Below are 18,886 nucleotides of genomic sequence, written 5' to 3' on the forward strand. Positions count from 1 at the left end.
CAGTGATGACGCCGACTCCCCAACTCCCCCACCAACCAGCAGTGATGACGCCGACTCCCCCCCCCCACAACCAGCAGTGATGACGCCGACTCCCCAACTCCCCCGCCAACCAGCAGTGATGACGCCGACTCCCCAACCCCCCCCAACCAGCAGTGATGACGCCGACTCCCCACACCTGCCCTCCTCCCTCCCCCAACCCCCCCACAACCAGCAATGTCTCCAGACACTGCCAGTGTCCGCGGTTGGGGTGGGGCGAGGCGCCTCTCTGAGAACCCCGCTGTTGCTGTAGGGTGTGTCCTGGGGTAGTTTCTGTCCCCTAGACTTTTTCAGTAATAGTCCCACCCGGGACCACCGTGGTGGCATCAGCAGAGACAGCCCAGAAGGACGGGGGCGAGATGGCAACGTTTTCAAGTCGGTGCGCTCTCAAGTGACAGAAAGTGACTCCCAGGTCAGGATGGCAGTGGCCTGTGTCCTGTGTTCAGGCCCGTAGAGACACTGGACGGAGCCAGCAGCCTGCTCTGAAAGGAAAGCTACCGGGTGGATGAATCTGTTTTGGGGAGGTATCAGCAGTTGATCAACTTCCTCATATCTCAAACCTATTATTCCAGCTGGGAGAGCTAGTTCTTCCCCCTCTCTCTCTGTCTCTCTCTCTGTCTCCTTCCTTCGCCCTTTCTCCATTTCCCCCTTTCTCCCTCCCTCCCACCTCCCACCTCCAGTGGCTTTTTTTTTTTTTATTGCTCTTAATGCATTTTTAAAAATCGCTCTAAAGCTGGGGTGCCGGCCCCGAGGGGGGTGTACTCATCAGAGGTGATCACAGTTTACAGCCACAAGCCGAAGCTGTGCCGACTTCTGCGTCAATGAAGACAGCAGGCACCTGCCTCTCCACAGACGCGCTCTAAGCTTTCACCGCCAGTCCCAGTTGGACGTGTGGGCAGCGAAGAAGCTGTAAGGGGACTGGGTGGGGCTCGAGGGCCGCCCCGGGGGCCCCCGAAGCCAGCGCCCTTGTTCTGCGGGGTCTGTGCCCGTCGGAGAGTGCGCAGGGCTGGGAGCCCCAGTCCAGAGAGAAGCGGCGCCGGGCAAAGGCACCCCACGCTGTCTCCGGGGGCGGGGCACCGACCCGCCCGTGCTCCTCGCTTCATTTGCCCTGAGACAAAAAAGGTGAATCCACTGGAAGATGAATGAAAGGCCACCCTGCCCCACGGCCGTGTCTGGACACGCTTGGCCCTTGTGTCCCAGGCTGCTCGGTGGTGCTGGGCCTGGGGACTGGAGTCCGGGAGCCCCGCTTTGTCCCAGGCCCGAGGAGGACTCCTCGGGATGGTCTCCGGGCACCTGGCGGCTCAGCAGGGCCAGGGCTTCTCGTCCGAGGACCCGGCACGGACCGCGTCTCCAGAGACCGTCCCTCCCGGCAGTAGCCGCTCTGCATGTGTTCCTGCCACCAAGCGGCTCCGGCCTCGCCAGGGACCCAGACTCAAATAACCTGCTCGCATACTTGCTTTTGTGTTTCTGCCCAGTCTGACACCCCCTGCCTGGCCCCACGGGTCAGCTCCAATTCACCCACTGGGGGCCACGGCTCCTTTGTCCTTTTGAAGGGCCCGGTGCCCCCTCATTCAGCGGGCGTGTGGGCAGAGGTGGAGGTGGGGACCCCTGAGAGTCACAAGCAGCTTTGAAAAGAGTCGGAAATCTGGGGATTAGCACGTTCAGGTATGCTAGTGGGAAGAGTCGCCCCACCGATGGGCCACATATTTGCCATGACAGCTCATGTCTTCTTTCTGCGGCCTGACGTGGGTGAAAGCCGCCCCTCCCGCTGCCCCCAAAGGATTAAAGAGCCCGAGCAGATAATGGCCGCCTTAAAAGGAGCTTTTGCTTGACTCAGATTAATGCCTGCTGTCTGTCGCCCAGGTTGGCAGCTAAACATTAATTTTTAAAAAAAAAAAAAAAAAAAGAAAAAAGAGAACCTCCAGATGACAACTCTTTCCAGACAAGGTGTGGAGTCTGCCAGCAAAGGAGACAGACAGAGTGCAAGGCCCTGCCCTGCCCTGCGCGAGGCGGCCCAGGTGGGGCCTGGCGCGGAGCCGGGGGTGGGGCCGGCTCGAGGCGGTGCTGGCCCTCTGCGCCGGGTGTCCAGCCTGCGAGCGGCCACCTCTTGGGGCCTGCGCTGCCTGCTGGGTCCCTCGGGGGGCGGCCCCCTCGCCCTCCGGCACAGCGGAGGCTCATCGTGGGTGCTGGGATGGGAGGGGGCTTTGTCCGCCTCACACCTGGGCCAGTGGAGGCCCAGGCGTTTCGGAAGTGTTACTGGGCCTGGGGCTTTGGGAGCGCTGACTGTTACTCATTCCTCTAAAGGAGCAGTCCTCCGTCCACACACTGGCCGGTGGGGCTGTGGACGCTGGGGTGGCCGTGCTGGGTGGTGGCCTGCGAAGTCCCCGGCCGCAGAAGCGGAGCACGGCCACTTCCAAGGGAAACAGGCCTTGATTCAGACGCTGGCCGTGGCCGGTGGGCAGGGCAGTGCCGCCGAAGTCGGTGAAAGCCGCCAAGTGTCTCTGGAATCAGACCAGGCCCGAGGGAGGAACAGAGCTCCAGAGAAACGCGCTCGGGGGCGTCCCCGGGCCGCTCCGTCGGCTCCTCCGCCCAGCAGGCGCTGTGGCTCGTGGCGCCAGTGGCCACAAGTAACGTGAAACTGGGCAACCGAGGGGCACCCCTATTTGGCTACAGCGCCCAAGGGCCCTCGAGGGCAGTCTGGGCCCAGGGCACCGTTGGCAATGCCTGGAGACAGCTCTAGCTGGCACGGACGGGGTGCTCCTGGCGACATGGAGGAGGCAGAGGTACCACTGCATACCCCACGGTGCCCCACGGGCACTCTGTGGCCCTCCGTGTCCACCGCTGGGCGGGGACGGCCCTGGACGCGCTGGGCCACTGGCAGCCAGTGGCATGACGCGAGATCACACGGCATTTAGCGCGGCAGACGGGACACGCTGCCCCCACCCCCCCGGCCCCCCCAGCGGTCCCCCCTGAGCCCTGTCACAAGCCCCGGCTGCCGAGCTCAGCCCCGCACGCAGGAAGCCGGTTCGCGGCTCCCCACGGCCACGTCCGCCGGGCTCCACAGCTTGGGCCAGCTCCAGTTTCAAAGCCCCGAACAGGGAGTTGCTTCTTTTGCTCTTAACAAAGGCGTTTTTCTCTGTGACTCCGATTTCCCTGCCCACGAGCAAGGTGAGTGCCACGCCCACAGGTCTCATAGGTTAAATGACTAATATTTAATGAGCCCGTATTAACAGCAATTACGCGAACCACCGCAGCTGAGCGTTCCACGCTGCTGCTCTGACCCGGGACCAGCGAGCAGCTCGCGGCTGGAGGCGGCTGGTCGGGGTGGGCCTGCCTCCGGCCCAGGCTCCCCGGCAGCGCCGGTGACCCCGGACCCGACGGACCAGTGGCCCGAGCCCTGGAGGTGACGCTGGCACTTTTGTACTGTGACCCCGTGAGCCGCCACCCTGACCTTAGAGACCCGAGCGGCCCCAGCCGCCCGGGCCCGGTGCGCCGGCCCTCGCCTGCCGCCACCCCCCGGTCAGCCGAGGGGCAGGGCGCTGACGGGGGGCCCGGGGACCGGCCGCCTTGCCTTGGCCCGGCATGACCCGACCGCAGACGCCCTCCTTCCCCCCCCCCCCCCCACGGCGCTCTGCACGCTCCCTGGACTTCAGGGAGTATGTTCCCGAGCAGCTTACTTGAGAGTCGGCTGGAAAGCTCTGCGGAGAGGGTGGTCATGCCGCTGGCCCGCCCGGGCGAGATGGGCGTGGCGGGGTGCACCGAGGGCGAGGCGATGGGGCCCAGGTACTGGTAGGACTGGTCGTAGGTCCAGGGCGGGGACGGCTGGATCTGCCTCGTATCTGCAGAGAGTCAGGGAGTCCGTCAGACGGGGGCAGGCCGGGTGCAGCACGGCCTCCCAGTGCGAAACTCGCCTGGCTGACGTGGCGTGCCCGCCTGTGGCCCGCTCGCCGGCGTTTCCAGCCCGCATTTAAGTCCACGTATCTGCTTTTGACTGATGACCCTCCCGCCCGCCCGCCCGCACTGAGATGTGGCCCCTGTCTGACTCTCAAAGATGATGCTCGAACGTCTCTGCTCGCTCTTCCCGTCAGGTTTTCACCACGCCCACGGCCGCCGGGCGCGCTGGGGGTGGCAGTGTTAGCTCGGACGGGGGTGTCCAGCTCGTCCGCCCGCCTCCCAGGTCCAGCTCCGCAGCTTGGACCAGCTCCACCACCAGGGCGCTGGCCCTGCCTGTCTGCCCTCCAGGGCTGGGAGGGACGTGGCGTCTGGCTGTTTTTGTGTCCCTTTTGCCAAACAGCCCATGAGCGTTTCACTGCCACCTGTTTTGGTGAATTCTCTACAGATGTGGCTGGGAGGCTGACCGTCAGGCTGGGGCCTGATGACCGGGTCGAACACACACAGTGGTCCTGGTGTCCCGGATTCACCCACAGGCCATCCACTCTGGGGCCCTGTCACTGTTAAGGGCGGACTGTTGACTAGGTGTTTCGTAAGTGGCCGTTCGGTGGAGAGAAGGTTTAGGCAAGGAGGATTTGTGCACTGGACTGCAGCATCCGTTTCCAGGAGTCTCGTTACCAAAAGCAGTGTACTGCTTGCAGAAGTTAAGGGGGGGAAACCCCTATGCTGGGCAGAGTGTTGAGGAAATGGACACTAAGCACGGGTCCACCCCAGAAAGCTTTCCATGTATTTTGGGTGCAACACGACTTTCCGTGTCCCGTCGTCTTTGTGGACACAGGTGTGAGCAGAGGGCTTCCTGGCCGTGGGGTGAATCTGGCAGGAGCAGAGCTCCTCAGGAAAAGCCTCGGCTGGCGCTTTGCAGGCGCCATGGGCTAAGGTGAATCATTCCCACTCGTGAAATAGTCAGGGCGGCGCCCTCCAGGCCTCCTCCAGCTGCTCGCTCTTGTTGACGCTGTGACCATGGCCCACAGGACCGGGCACTCGGAGGCCCACATCTCCCTCACGCTAGCCTAGCATGATCTATCATGTTCTATTCTTTTCTTTAGAACAGCCGACCTTTTTATGTTTGAAAAATCTTGGGCAAACATTTAACATAGAATCTATGAAACCCAGCAGGAGGGATGAATGTGCACTGCAGTCTGAACCTTAGAGGATCTGAGGAGCGTCTTGGCAAGACGGGAGACGGCGGCACACAGGTGCCCGTGACAATGACAAGGGACAGCCACAGGGGACAGTGTGACAGCGAGTAGCTGCCGCAACGGCCACCCCACCACGTCACTGCAAGGATTTCCCTCACGTGAAGTAAAGAGTGGTCACATCCTCTCTAACACATGCCTGTCTCCTAGTACACCCATTGGCTAAGTGAATATCTAAGACTCAAATATGTTAATCACTTAAAAAGCAAACAAAAGCAATTTTATAATTGTCATAAAGCCCTCCGGGGTGTGAATTGCGGTACAGCAATTCATGCCTTGTTGTGTAGACAGCCAAGAACCCCTCGCCCCATGTCTAAACCCACAGCAAGCTCAAGTATTATGCCACCGTTCAAGCTCTGTCTTGTTTTACTGGAGTGAAAAAGTTGTACTCGGCTTTTCTAAACTCATAATTAAACCGTGCAAACGTTGCACAAAGTTTCACAGCCTTTTAAAATTATGCTTTGGTGAAAAGATCTTTATGATGAAAGTCCAAGCTCTGTGGCTTTTTTTTTTTAAAAAAAAAAAACACAGGGCTTCACACTCCACGTCTTCCTTCACACCATAACTTGGTTTTCCTGTGTTGTGTGTGTAGGGGTGTGGGGGGGGGAGGGGGGCTGGTTAGCAGTAAAACCCCAGAGTCCCAGAGTTTCTGTTGTGGCAGCTTGTGCTAGGGGTCATTACCAGGGGTCGGCCAGAAGGGGGTGATGGTGAGCTTCTCATATAAAACCCCAAATAAAACAACCCCCCTCCAGCACCACCACGCACAGGGCTGATAATAAATATGGCGTCTGTGGCATTTACTGTTCAGTGTCTGCCCTGGCCCCGATGTGAGTGAGGGCCAGGCCACACCTGGCCGAGGGGCGGGACAGGAGGCCACTGGGGCCGTCTGCGGGGGCCCTGGGTGGCTTACTACACCTCCTAACTCTCCTCTCTGAAGGCTGATGGTCTCTAAGCCCCTCCCAAGGTGACCAGGCTGAATCCTCCCTCACACTGGCCCTCTGCACTCTGCTTCACTGGCAGATTCAAACAGGCAGAGGTGTGGGGTGAAGAATGGGGCCTGGGAGACGTTCAACGTCAGTGCCTACAGCTACCTGGACAGCATTTCCTAATATCAGTTAAAAAACCAAACAAAGGCTTAGAGTTTGTGCACTTTTCCCTGGGAGAGGGTGAAGTATGAAGAGTACCGGCAATGATGCGTATAATAAAGCTGAAGTGATTTTAAAATGTGACGACAAAAAGAAAGGGGGAGAACGCTACTCGTAATGATACGTATGTGCTCTGGGAAGAGGGATAGGCAGGGGTCGGGGGAGGCATTAGGCCTGGGCTGTGGAGATGACCAGGGGCTGCGGCTCTCCAGGGCCGCAGGACGTCCTGTTCTGGAAGGGATTGCCTCTGGCAGGTCCATCGGAAAGAACAAAAGCTTTCTGGAAATTTACTGTGTGTCAGGCAGGTGCTAATTTAGCTGGTAACTGAGTGACAAATAAGGCCAGCGTGGTCTTTACTCCCCGGAGCACAAAGTATGATATTATTGACGTGCCAGGGCTGTCTGATGCGGGAAAGGAGTCTCTATTGCATTCATCATCGTGAGCCCCTTCCTCCCGCTCTCCTCTCCTCCGCCCCCCTCTCTGTCCTCCCTCCTTTCTTTCCCTAGGCTCATGAGCTATTGGCTTTTTCATTCCTTCCTTCATTTCCCCCCATGCATTATTTTGCTCTACCAGGGCCACTGCATTGGACACTCAGTACTGGACGGATTATAGACAGTCCTTCCCCTCAGGGAGCTAGGGCTAGTGAGAGAAGACTGACTGTGTGTAGTAATACCCGGATAATCTGCCTCATCTAGACTTGCAAAGAGCTGTTCCCACGTTGGAGATAAGAAGACTAGTGGTATTTATTACATGCTATGTTGTGCCTCTGAGGAGCAGACAGGGAAAGCACCTAATTGAAATCAGACAGATTTCGGGTTGGATCCTGCCTTTACCATAAGCAAGCTACATGACCCTGGGCAAGTCACTTATTGTCTCTGACCCATAGTTTTCTGACTTCAAAGGGTATTAGTGAGGAATAGAAAAGATAAGCCATATATGAGGCAAACATCACAGTTTTGTACCATACTAAATGCTCACTCTGTCTGACTCATTTCTATGATTATATTACTAAAAAGGAAGAGAAATTCATGCCAAGGGACTAGCCTGCTGGTTATGGGCAAGGCCACACACACACCACACACCTGCTCCAGGATGAGGCTCAGGTAATACTGTGCTGCTGATGGATAAAGAGCTCCAGTTCTGGAGAGCAGCTGGGCCCAAGTGATGAAATGGTTAAGGGCAAGAAAATGAGATTTGAAATGAGGACAGACAAGGCAAAGCTCCAATCTCAACCGGTTCATGTTTGCATTGAAAAAGAAAGAAAATAAATAAAACCTTGCTGGATTGCAACATTTAAATTTGAACCTGTGTTTTCCTCAGTACATGTTCTGATGCAGTCACTTTAACAAGATGATTTTGTGAGGGTTATTTTCAGCTTTTTGATCATCAAATTGTGACTGCATTCCTGAATCCCTCTCCCATTGGAAATGAGGGTCAAAAAAGGGGGGTGGTGGCTAGGGAGAAAGTAGGGTTGGGGCTAGTGGTGCGCTAGGTAGCATCCATGGCCCACGGCATTTAATAAGAAAACAGGGTGCTTGTGCTTTTTTGAGGTGCAGTATCAAAAAGCATCCAAGGTGAAAAAGTGCCATCAAATAATTCATGTCAAAATGTCCCACAGCGTCCCATTTCAGCACTGAATTGTACAGAGCTTGTCTTTATATACCTTCTCCTAGCTTTACAGCAAGAAAAAAAGTGATAATCCATCACTTTTCTTGTATCTATTAAAGAATGGAGGCTGCAGGTCAGACTGCCACACCTGCCACCTCAGGAGAACAGGTGAATACAGAAAAGTCACACTGGCCTGTTCTCTGGAGCAGATGCCACGGGAGCCATAAACTGGCAGAACACCGAATTGGTAATTTTGACAAACTGGGAGCCTGGTTATAGATTAGCAGCAGAGTGAGAAACACCTGGGGCTGCCACCTTGCATGTCTGTTTGGGGAGGTGGAAGTGGGCACATGTTCAGGGGTTTTGCATTTGGGGATTCCACCAGGTTCTCGCAGAATCCAGCATAATAGTGGTGGGTGCTGCCTAAAGGAGCTGCAGGACTATTTAAGGAGGAACTTGCAGGGACGCCGAAAGACACAGGGAGACGGAAACAAGGCTATGAGAGTAATACGAAGCTTCTGGAACCTACAGCAACAGCGAATGTTAAACACAGCTCAACTCTGGGCTATCTGAACATAAAGCCCACTTACCCGAAAAACCCATTTACCTCAGTATCTATTATCTGGTACAGCTCATCCGGCTTTTGGAAACAAAATTAACAAGTTACACCAAAAGACAAAAACATGCAGCTTGAAGAGGCAAACGCAAACATCAGAGTGAGACTCAGAGCTCTAAATTGGGAGTTGCCAAAGAGGGAATTTAAATATGATTACTATGCTAAGGGCACTCATGGAAAAAGAAGAGAATGTGTAAGAACAGATGGGTGATATAAACAGGGAGAGGGACATCCTAAGAACGATTTAAAGGAAATTTTAGAAATGAAAAACATTAGCATAGAAATGAAGACTACCCTTGATGGACACATCCAGAGACTGGACACAGCTGAGGAAAGAAAGAAATTGAAAATATGTGACTAGGACCTTCCCAAGCCAAAAGGATAAGAATAAAAAGACAAAAAGCCCAGAACGCCCACAAACTTTGGGACAGTTTCAAAAGGTGTAACACGTGCACCTGGAATACCAGAAGGAATACCAGAAACTGACAGAAGAGACCACTTGGAAGTATACTGATGGCTGAAAAGTTCAGAAAATTAATGACAGACACCAAGCTACAGATCCAAGGAGGATAAACATCCAATACTCTATACCTAGGTATTCAAACTGTAGAAACCAAAAACAAAGAGAACACCTTGCAAAAAGCCAGAGTGTGTGTGTGTGTGGGGATGGGTGGGTGGGTGGGGGGAAGCAGCGGGGGTTTGGGGAGGACGCCTTTCTCTTTTGAAATGACCCATGAAGAGAATGAAGGAAATATTTAAAGTGTTGGGGGGAGGGAGGGAGGAGAAAGCCACCAGTCTAGAGGAACCAATAGTTCTTGATTTCCCTGTAAGGGGAGGAGAAATGCCATTCTCTGACAAACAGAAAATGAAGTAATTTATCTCCAGCAGACTTGCCCTGTAAGGAACATTAAAGAAGTTCTTCAGGGGGAAGGAAACTCACATAGGTCTGATACTCTGACCTATATAAAGAAAGGAAGAGCAGCAGAGAAGTAATAAAGGGAGGCAAAATAAAGTCTTATTTTTTTCCTCAATTGCTTTACAACAATTAAAAATAATAGTAGGAATGTAGTAGGTGACTATAACATATGGATAAATGATGATAAAATACTGACACAAATGGGAAGGAAGAACTGGCATAGTGTTATTTGATGGTGACTTAGATATGTTACACATGACTCTAGGGCAACCACTACAGTTTTTTTGAAAGTAGAACGGATATGCCAAGAGAGGAAATGAAATGGAAGCAATGTAAGACTCTCAATTAAAACCAGAGAAAGCAGAAAAAGAGGAGAAAAAAAGAACAGTGTGACAAATAGAAAACTTATTCACATAGTAAATATGAACACAATTGCATTAATAATCACTTTAAATATGAATGATGTAAATAAAACCTATCGGATTGTCAGAGTGGATTAAAAGCAAGGCAACCTTATGTGGTCTACAAGGAGTCTACTTTCAATATAAAGATTCTCGTTAGATATGAAAGGCTGGAGAAAGCACACCAATGAACACACAGAGAAGCTGTACCAATTGTATGAAAAACCGAGTTCAGAGAAAGAGAAAATTTCAGGGTTAGGGGAAGGGAATTTTACATGACGATAAAAGGAATTCTCTAAGATCTAAACATCATCAACATGTATGCACCTCCTAAGAGTGTCAAAAACATGATGCAAACAATGATTAAACTGCAAGTATAAACAGAAAAAATACACTATTAGAGTTGAAGACATTATTAATTCCCCTTTTTAGTATTAGATACATCAAGTATGCAGATAATTAGGGCCTGCTGGCCTGAATGTTGCCAACTAACTTGATCAAATTAACTTTTATAGAATTCTCTGTCCAATAACAGCAAGAGAACACATTCTTCTCAAGGACACAGGGCAGATTCACCAGACAGGCCAATAAAAGCCACACCATAAAACACCATACCTAATCTAAAAGGATCAAATTATGCAAAATGTTTTTTTCAAGGCGACACGGATATAAACAAACAAACAAAAAACGTCAATAACTAGAACATAGCTGGAAAGTCCCCAAATATTTGGAGCTTAAACAACACACTTCTAAATAACCATGAATCAAATAAGAATTCTTAAGAGAAATAAAAAAGTAGGCAGAACTATGAAAATACAACTTATCATAATTTATGGGATATAGCAACCAAAGCAGTTTTTAGAGGGAAATCTGTAGCATCGATAGTAAGCTCCCAGAGTTGACTTTTCTTCTTTGTAATGCAATTGCCCGAGTCATGCTTGGTGCTGAGGTATCCATATCAGAAGGGGCATCAGTTTCAAAGAGGGTCACCTCTCACATAAGGGCAGCCACAGGCCAGGGCAAGAGCTAAGCCACCCCATGGAGGTGCCTTTGTTTTACAGATCCTGGTTGATTTAGACTTACATCTTTTCCTTCTTTTGTCTCTCTTCCCAGGTTTTAAGTTCCCTGCTTTTAAGATGTGAATGCACCAGTGAAGAGTAAGTCTGCGAAATCCCAACCTCCCCCCTTTCCCCCAGCCCAGTAAAAGGAGGACAAGGCCCTGCTCTCAACCTCCCACCTCACTGTGGCCCAGGTATGGTATAATTTCCCCATCTTGTAAATTACAAACCTATTCTTTTTTTTTTTCTTTTTCTTTTTTCAGTTTCCTGATGGTGACTGCTGAGGGATTTCTTCCAATCATAATAGGAACTACAAGGGGGTGGTCCAATACTAACAGTGGCTTCAAAGGGGAAACCTATGGGAAACTCACTGGGGCCCAGGTGTGTGCCCCAGGGCATCCCAGCCAGGAGCGTTGTTATTAATAGGCTGAGAGTGATACAAAACATGCATCTATTAGAAAAGAAAAAAGTTCTAGCTAGTATCAATAACCTGAGCTCCCACCTTAGCAAACTCGGCAACAAAAAACCAAAAGCAAGCACAAAGAAGTAATAACTGGAGTTGAAATCAGTGAAATGTCAGGAAAGCCATAAGGAAAAAGGAAATCACCAGCTATCCTCAGAAACACCCAAACGCCCTACTTTATCTTTGTGTTCACCAGGCCTCTTGGTTCTCTTAGGACAGCCCACAGCTGTGGGTTTCCTCACCCCACCCTCTATGCAAAGGGCATCTTCCTCAGCCCCTGGGTGGAAGGATGGTGGAGCTCTGCATCTCTGGGTTCCACTCTGGACAGGTTTTTCTTTGGTGGTTCAGCTGATACCGTAAAAGACACATCTTCAATCTCCCTTCCTCGTCATTTTAAATACAGAACTGACAGTTGTGCAGAGTCATGGGGCCCTGACACCCCAATCCCGGTTCACGAACATGTAATTTATAAACCCTTGGGGCTGCCGTGGTTTCTTCCCCAGAAGAGTTTTTCCCCTTTTGAGCTTGGAAGGCAGCCGGCACTTCGGGGTGCCCTCCAGGCTCACCCTGGGCCTGGGTAGCTGGTCTAATGCCCTCGCGAGCACACAACAGGATGTGACTCAGGCCTCAGACACGTGAGTCAGTTTCCAGGGTGATGTGTCAGGGCGAGCCCCAGCTGGCTCCCCGCACATCTCCCCTGCAGGACCCCTGGGACCAAGAACTGGGCTCCCCCCCGCACCCATCAGGGGTATCCCCGGATTGCCTCTCACGACCTCCAGAGCTGTGTGATCTCTGCTGGGTCACTCTCTGCCGCGAAAGAGGCAGATCTGGGGCCACCCACCGTCTCCGCGACACGGCGGCCGCACGGGGCTTAACCTGGCCACAGCCCCCCACGGCAGGGCTGGTGCCCAGATAGCCCGTGCTGGGTTAGCACCTTGTGGCTATCAGTGAAATCCCATCATAACGTGAGTCAGTTCCCACCAGCTCCAGATCCTGGAAACAGAGAGGTTGTGAAATAGCGCTGGCATCTGCCAACTGTTTGTCTCCTGCTGGCTGCAGACATCTTGGTTAGTCATGGACAGCTAAGATGCCTTCATTGTTCCAGCAATTACTTTGAAGGGAAGCATCCAGCCAAGCCAGGGCAGGGACCAGCCTCGGGCTGCTGCCTTTGAAAGGCCTTCGGGGTGTACGGGATCCCGTGGCAGGGTGCCCGCCGAGGTAGAGGTACCGCGGACGGAGGGCGCGAGGCGGCCCCCGGCCTGCCCTCTCTGTGGGGCCGGGCCCCTGGGGCTCCGGGAGTGCCGGGTCCTCACTGGCTGCTGCTCCCCTGCCGGGCGGCTCTCCCACAGTCCTTTTCCTCTCAAACCTCTGTTTCCTCATCGCTAAAAATGGGGGGTAACCAGACTCACCTGCCTCACAGGTGTGAGAGTTAATTAATGTTTGTGGAGCTGCTCTAAGAGCCGCAGATGAAAGGCCCTCTATAAATGCAAAGTGCTATTCCTCATTAGGGCGCCAGACAGTTCCCAGGGGAAACAGTTCAGTCCTTGCCACGAGGCCTCTCCCTCCGCCAGCTCCGTCTGGGACGCGTCTGGAAAAGGGCTCTGTGCTCGGGCACAGCTGCCTCCGAGGAAGGAGAGTTCAGGGAGAAGTCACTGGCTGCTGGAAGTACTGGGTGCTCTGACAGGGCTGCTTCTGCGGAGGTGCCGCCTGCCCGAGCGGAGGGAGGGGGCCTGGGGTCCCGGCCTGGGCCTGGCTCTGTCCGTCCTCGCGTGCCAGCTTCCCCCTTGTCAAGCAGCACCCGCTGCACGCGCCTTTCTCCACCCTCATTTCCTGCCCCTCTGCGGCCCCCCTACTTTCCAGGCCTGCCTGACTCTGCAGACAGGCTGAAGGATTCCCGCAGGGCCAGGCCGTCCGGCGGGGATGCGGTCCAGAGGGCTCCGAGGCTGCCCCGGCCTGGGCGTCCTCTAGTGCCTCGGCCACTGAGCTGGTTCTCTGGACGGAGGAGCCAGGAACCGCGTGGGGAGGACCCGCGCGGCTCTGGTGCCTCTCGCTCGGCTGGGGCCCCCGGCCTGGAAGGAGGCTTGTCCGGGACGCCGCCAAGCGGGAAGCTTCCACTGTGGCCCAGACTACCAGATCGGGGGCCGGGTTTGGGGGTGCTGGGGGTGCCGGGGCCGTGGGGAGCCAGGCCGGGGGAGCAGCCTCCTGGACTTTCCAGAGGCACCTGCCAGCAGTCCGGCCAAGCAGAAACTGTAAGAGCTGTCCCTTGGGCAGATCCTATTCAGCAGCGGGGCACAGGCTTTGCCAGGTCCTTGTAATGCCCCGGGGTGGCAGCGGGGAAGGAAAGAGGAGCGATGTTATCTTCGGGACTGCTGGGACTATAAGGTGACCCCCGGCTCCCCCCACAAGGAGATCTGGTGCCCAACAGGTATGCGCCCCGACATTTCGCAGCCGGGCATCCTCTGAGGCCATCTGGTCCAGTCCTCTGTGCCAGTCTGCTACACCTGGCCTCGGGCGGTCTGTCGGCGGGATGGCAGAGACCCCAGAGGAGAGTCCCCTCACCCGGCGTGGGTGGCACCTCGCTGGGCAGCCCCTTAGCTGCCACCCTAGTCTTCGGGGGCCCCTCTGTGGCGTTGACAGCTGTTAGAGGGCCCTGTGGCTTCAGCTCCCCACCACGGCATGGGCCCTCACGCTTCCTTTCTGGATTCGATGCCAGAGACACTCGGTGAAACCACCACCTGCTGGACGGTCCTCCGGTTGCTGCCCGCCTCACACACTTCCCCGACTTGGGGCCCTTCTCTCTGAGCTGCCTCCCCGGGGATTTGAGCCAGGGACAGTTTGGGGTTGTGGGAGAGTAGAACAGAGCCCCCCCAGAGGCCAGAGACAAGCCCCTTCCTGGTCTAAGTGCAGACGCCCCAGCCTCTCACGGCGGGGTGGGCCAGGCCACAGGCCGGGCCGATGGCTGGAATGCAAGTCCGCTGCCCCTGAGCAGGCAGAGGGAGCACCGCTGCTCTGCAGAAGGCAGCTGCCTGCCAGGCGGGGGCCAGCAGGGCACAGCTAGCCGGGGGCTGGCATCTCCGCCATGGGCTGTGCTTCCCTTCTGAGGTGGGGCTCATGTCAGAAAGTGAGAATGTCCTTGGCCATTGGAAAGACATGGAAGCAGCCCAGATGCCCAAACGTGGATGACTGGATTAAAAAGATGTGATACCTGTGCACAGTGGAATATTACTCAGCAACCAAAAACATAAACACATGCCCTTTGCAGCAGCATGGATGGAGCTGGAAGGGATCATGCCGAGTGAAATAAGCCAGAAAGAAAAGGGAAAACACCGGATGGTTTCGCTCATAGCAGGAGTAGAACGGACCAGGGGAGAAAATAATAAGAATAATGAACAGTTATATACCAGAGACATTGTAGGGGGGTGGAGCGGGGAACGGGATCAAAAATGGGGAGGGAAGTGCACGGGACTATGGTGATGGCACAGGGGTGATTTGGTGATGGGAAGCCCACGGGGGTTGCAACTGAGATGAAAAAATGAACAAAATGATGTAAAAATAAACAACTTATTTAAAAAAAGATGGCATAAAAACACAACTTTTTCTAATAAAAAAAAAAAAAAAGAATGGCCTTGGACTTCGAGAAGAATGTTTTGACAAGGGGTGGAACAGTGCGAGAACCGGGCGCCTGGCCCTTTCTGGTGCTGGTCAGCCAAGGCCCTGTCTGCCTCAGCACCCCCACCCCCTCTCCTCTGCAGGCTGAGCTCCTGGCTCTGCTGGAGTGGTGCTTGCGGGGTGGGGTGGGGTGAGGGGATGGCCTGTACTGCTTGCTCTATCATTCTTTTTCCCAGAGACATGGCCTCCAGGGAGCAGCAGGCACCCTGATTCTGGTGCTTCACTCCAGCATTCTGAGTGTGGGTCCACCTCTAGCACTAAAAAGTTGCTGAATGGCCAGAGTGATGACCTTCTCCCTCCTAAAAGGCACAACATTCGCTTTGACTCCTACCCCCATACCCCCTGCCCCCCACCAGACATAAGGGCAGCCTGGAGAGCAAATTCTCTCCGCATGGAAGATAGAAGACTCACTCGACTCTCAGGTTTGTTCTCTATTCTGCTGGCCACAGAGACCCAGCAGGATGGGTGGCTGTGAGCTCAGCTACCTGCTTCATTCCTCGCGAGTCATTCTACAGACCCAACAGCTCCAATTTCCCTTTAAAAGGTGAGCTGATTTCCAGAAGGGGAGATGCGGTCATCGCACTTCTTAAACTCGACACTTTTCTATGCAGGGAAATGCCACAAGAAATCCCACACTTTATTTTTCAAAAATTGCTAAATTTCTGAGCTATCTGCCATCAGAGCAACTGTGAAGAAGATGCAAAACTGCTTTTTCAACAGAGGTGAGAATGGCTCATTAAAACCAACCAACCAGAACCCAGTGTTAGTAAACACATAGAGAAAAAGAACCTCCGTGCACCATTGGTGGGAATGTGACTGGTCTGGACCCTATGGAAAACAGTGGGGAGGCCTCTCAAAACACTAAAGATAGATCTACCATTCCACACCTAGGTATCTACCTGGAGAATGCAGAGACACCAGTGTGGAGAGACGCTCAGTGTTCTCCTGAGCTCTGTACACTACGGCCAAGTCATGGACGCAACCTTGGGACCAACGAGAGATGATGGGCTAATGTGTAGCACATGTACACGACGGAATACTACACAGCTATGAAAAATAGGACCTCTTGCCCTCTGTACAACATGGATAGAGCTGGAGGGGAATGATAAGTGAAATAAGTCAGGAACACACAAAACTAAACCAAAAGAACCCCTAGAAATATGACATAGAACTGAGGTTCCAGAGGGCAGGATGGGAGGGCTGGGCGCCTGGGCGGTAGGTGCGGGCGCATGTACCCAAAGAGGGTTGAACCTGTGCCCCTACATCATACACAGTGCTGTAAACCAACCCTAGTGTGATTAAAAAAAAAAAGATGCAATAAAAATAATTTTAAGTCTTTCAGAAAAGTTGCACTTCTTTAGCTTTTGAGAGTATCTCTTTGTGGGAGTCTTCACCCCACCTCCTGAGAGAGCACACAGAGGAAGTGACCCCCGTGTCTCTGCCCTCCCCACACCTCAGCACCTGCCCCCGCCATGAACTGAGGGGCGGGGTGGCTTCCTGCCCAGCTGCCAAGGTGGTGCTGGTGGCATCAAGGAGCCCTTTGAAGATGACAGCCAGGAACACTTTCATGAGATCACCCTGAGCGTGGACCAGAGCGCAGACTCATAAAGCCAGCCTCCTACCTGGCCAAGGTCGCTGGCCCCAAACCCAGACTCAGAAAGGCAGGTGGGAATCTGCCGGAATTCTTGGAAACCATCACCCACATCTCGGTCTAAAAAAGTCACGCACAGGCACACAAACTCTTGGTAAGAAGCAGCCCTTGGAAGATCTAAGGACCCTGGGCTCCGTTCACGGGCTGAGAGAACGTAAATGTTTCGGGTACAGCCCTCCACGCTCACAGGGCACCCGGAAAGCACTGAGCTCGGCGGAGGGATGCCTGCCCACAGAGCCCCGCTTTCCCCTACAAGGTCGGGGCAGACTTCCCAGTTCCCTGGGCGGTGACGGAGAATTTTCTTTTTTCATTTAAAAGTAGAGATTGCAACAGCAGGCAACTAGGAAACTCCCTCTGGACAGAGGGGGCGCAGAGAAGTTCGGCATGAGGCTCAGGGGGGCCTAGAGATGCTCCCAGAATGGGCCCCCAGGGCGAGCTCCCCCCAGACACCCTGGGCCATGTCTGCGGGCACTTCTGGTTGTCGCGCTGAGGGTAAGGCCTCCACAGGTGTTGCCAGCGGTGAATGCGACACCCTACAGGGGCAGGGGCCATCCCCGGCCCAGATGCCACTGGCCGCAGGGACGCCCAGCCCCGAGGGTGTGCAGGCCACGTGGTTTTCCATCCTCGTGGCAAAGTGCCACCCAAGCCTGATGACCAATTTCCACGGTGCTGAGACTCAGAGAACAAGAAAGCGGCCCGTGGCCTGGCAGGGGACAGCGGGAACTGAGGGTGGGCAGACATGAAGCGTGCTGCAGGCCTGGGGGGCTGGAGGCCATACCTCTGCCCACACCCAGGAGGGCTCTGTCCCCCCACCGTCTGCCGGCCTGGCACCCGGCTTGGAGCGGGCACCCCGACCCCCCGGAGTCGCAGGTGCCAACCTGCGAGATTCCTTCTGAGCTGACTGCCGGCTCGGCCACTGGGGAGGGGACAGGTCGATGCCTGCCGCCCCCAGCTTCCTGGCCATGAGTACCCGGATGGTGGTGCAAACGCCGGCCGGCTTCCCTGGGATGATGGAGCCTCCGGGACAAGCTGCGGCGGGAGGGCCGAGCCTGCCTTTGCCAGAGTGGGGGAGCGACCGGCAGCCCCTCCCAAGACCCTCAGGCTCTTTGCGGACGGATGGCGGTGCAAGCCCTTTCTCCCCAGTCGGGTTCCCCGAGACTGGTGCCCGCAAACCTCTAAAACGCAGCGGGCGCGGGGCTGGGCGGCCGCTGGGCTGGGCGGCCGCTGTCTGGCGGGCTCTGGGGTGCCCGCGAGTCCGGGCGGGCGAGGGGAGCGGGGCCGGGCCGGGGCCCTGCGACCTCGGCCGCCTCCCACCTTGACACCAGGACCAGCAGCCCCCAGTCTCAACTAAGCCTTGGCGTCTGCTGCTGCGAACTCATGAATGGCTCCGGCCAAAGCCAGGCTCCCCCCCCTCGCCTTGGGGGGGCGGTGGGGGCGAGGAGGCAGCCTTCCGGAAACGAGGAGGTGGCAGCCGGGGTCACGAGGCACGGGTCGCCTCGTCTCCTTGTGGCTTTCAACTGTCCGGGGGCCGCACCAGGCAGATGATCTTAAAGCCTTTTATGGCAAGCGCCCCCCCCACCCCCATCACTTAAAATAATGAGTTAGCCATGCCTGTGTGCGTCTGTCTTTCAAGTGGATTAAATGCACGGGCTCGCTCTCCTGCAGTCTCACGGGCTTGGCCTGGCTGTCTGAACCTCTAGATTAGACTGATGAGCGCCGGCAGACAGCGGCGAAACGCAATTACCCAGGCGAACTTTTGAAGGATCTGAGCCCCGGGGCACAGGCTGTTTACCAAAGACTAAAAGCCCCGTCTGCACCCAGCAGCCGGCAGCTGGGCTCTTGGAGCCCTGGACCCGCTGGACTCCAGGCGGGGCTTCTCGCGGCCAGATAACATCAGGTTTCTGTTCGCACCTCGGCACCTCAGGGTCTTGCTCTGTTTTCAACAAGAAAATGCAAGTACCAACAAAAGCCTATTATAACGTCTTCTTTGTGCTCACCCCTGGCTGGCTCACGGGTGTCTTTCTTGCCTGTATTATTGTTCACCACCCCAGCGGAGGAAAAAAAAAAAAAAAAAGGCACCCAGGACGCATCCTATAGCTGCTGGCTCCGGCTCTGGAAACCAAGCATTTTTCTTTCCAATAAACAGGAACTTCCTGTCTTCTTGAAAAAAAAAAAA

General features: G+C 54.7%; 1 protein-coding gene across 1 annotated transcript in view; it reads right to left on the bottom strand.

Moving 5' to 3' along the window:
* Nucleotides 1-2,249: 2,249 nt before the first annotated feature.
* The window catches only part of RUNX1 (runt-related transcription factor 1), an 86,422-nt gene continuing 69,785 nt past the window's right edge, over nucleotides 2,250-18,886 (bottom strand). Inside the window, exons 6-8 of the mRNA XM_012730857.1 lie at nucleotides 3,714-3,875; nucleotides 2,708-2,910; nucleotides 2,250-2,537 (exon numbers count right to left, since the gene is read on the bottom strand). Coding sequence (XP_012586311.1) covers nucleotides 2,250-2,537; nucleotides 2,708-2,910; nucleotides 3,714-3,875 — 653 coding nt within the window. The remainder of the gene's footprint in view (nucleotides 2,538-2,707; nucleotides 2,911-3,713; nucleotides 3,876-18,886) is intronic.

This window comes from Condylura cristata, unplaced genomic scaffold (genome assembly GCF_000260355.1).
Source record: "Condylura cristata isolate star-nosed mole 26May11 unplaced genomic scaffold, ConCri1.0 scaffold00003, whole genome shotgun sequence".
Taxonomy (NCBI): Eukaryota; Metazoa; Chordata; class Mammalia; order Eulipotyphla; family Talpidae; genus Condylura; species Condylura cristata.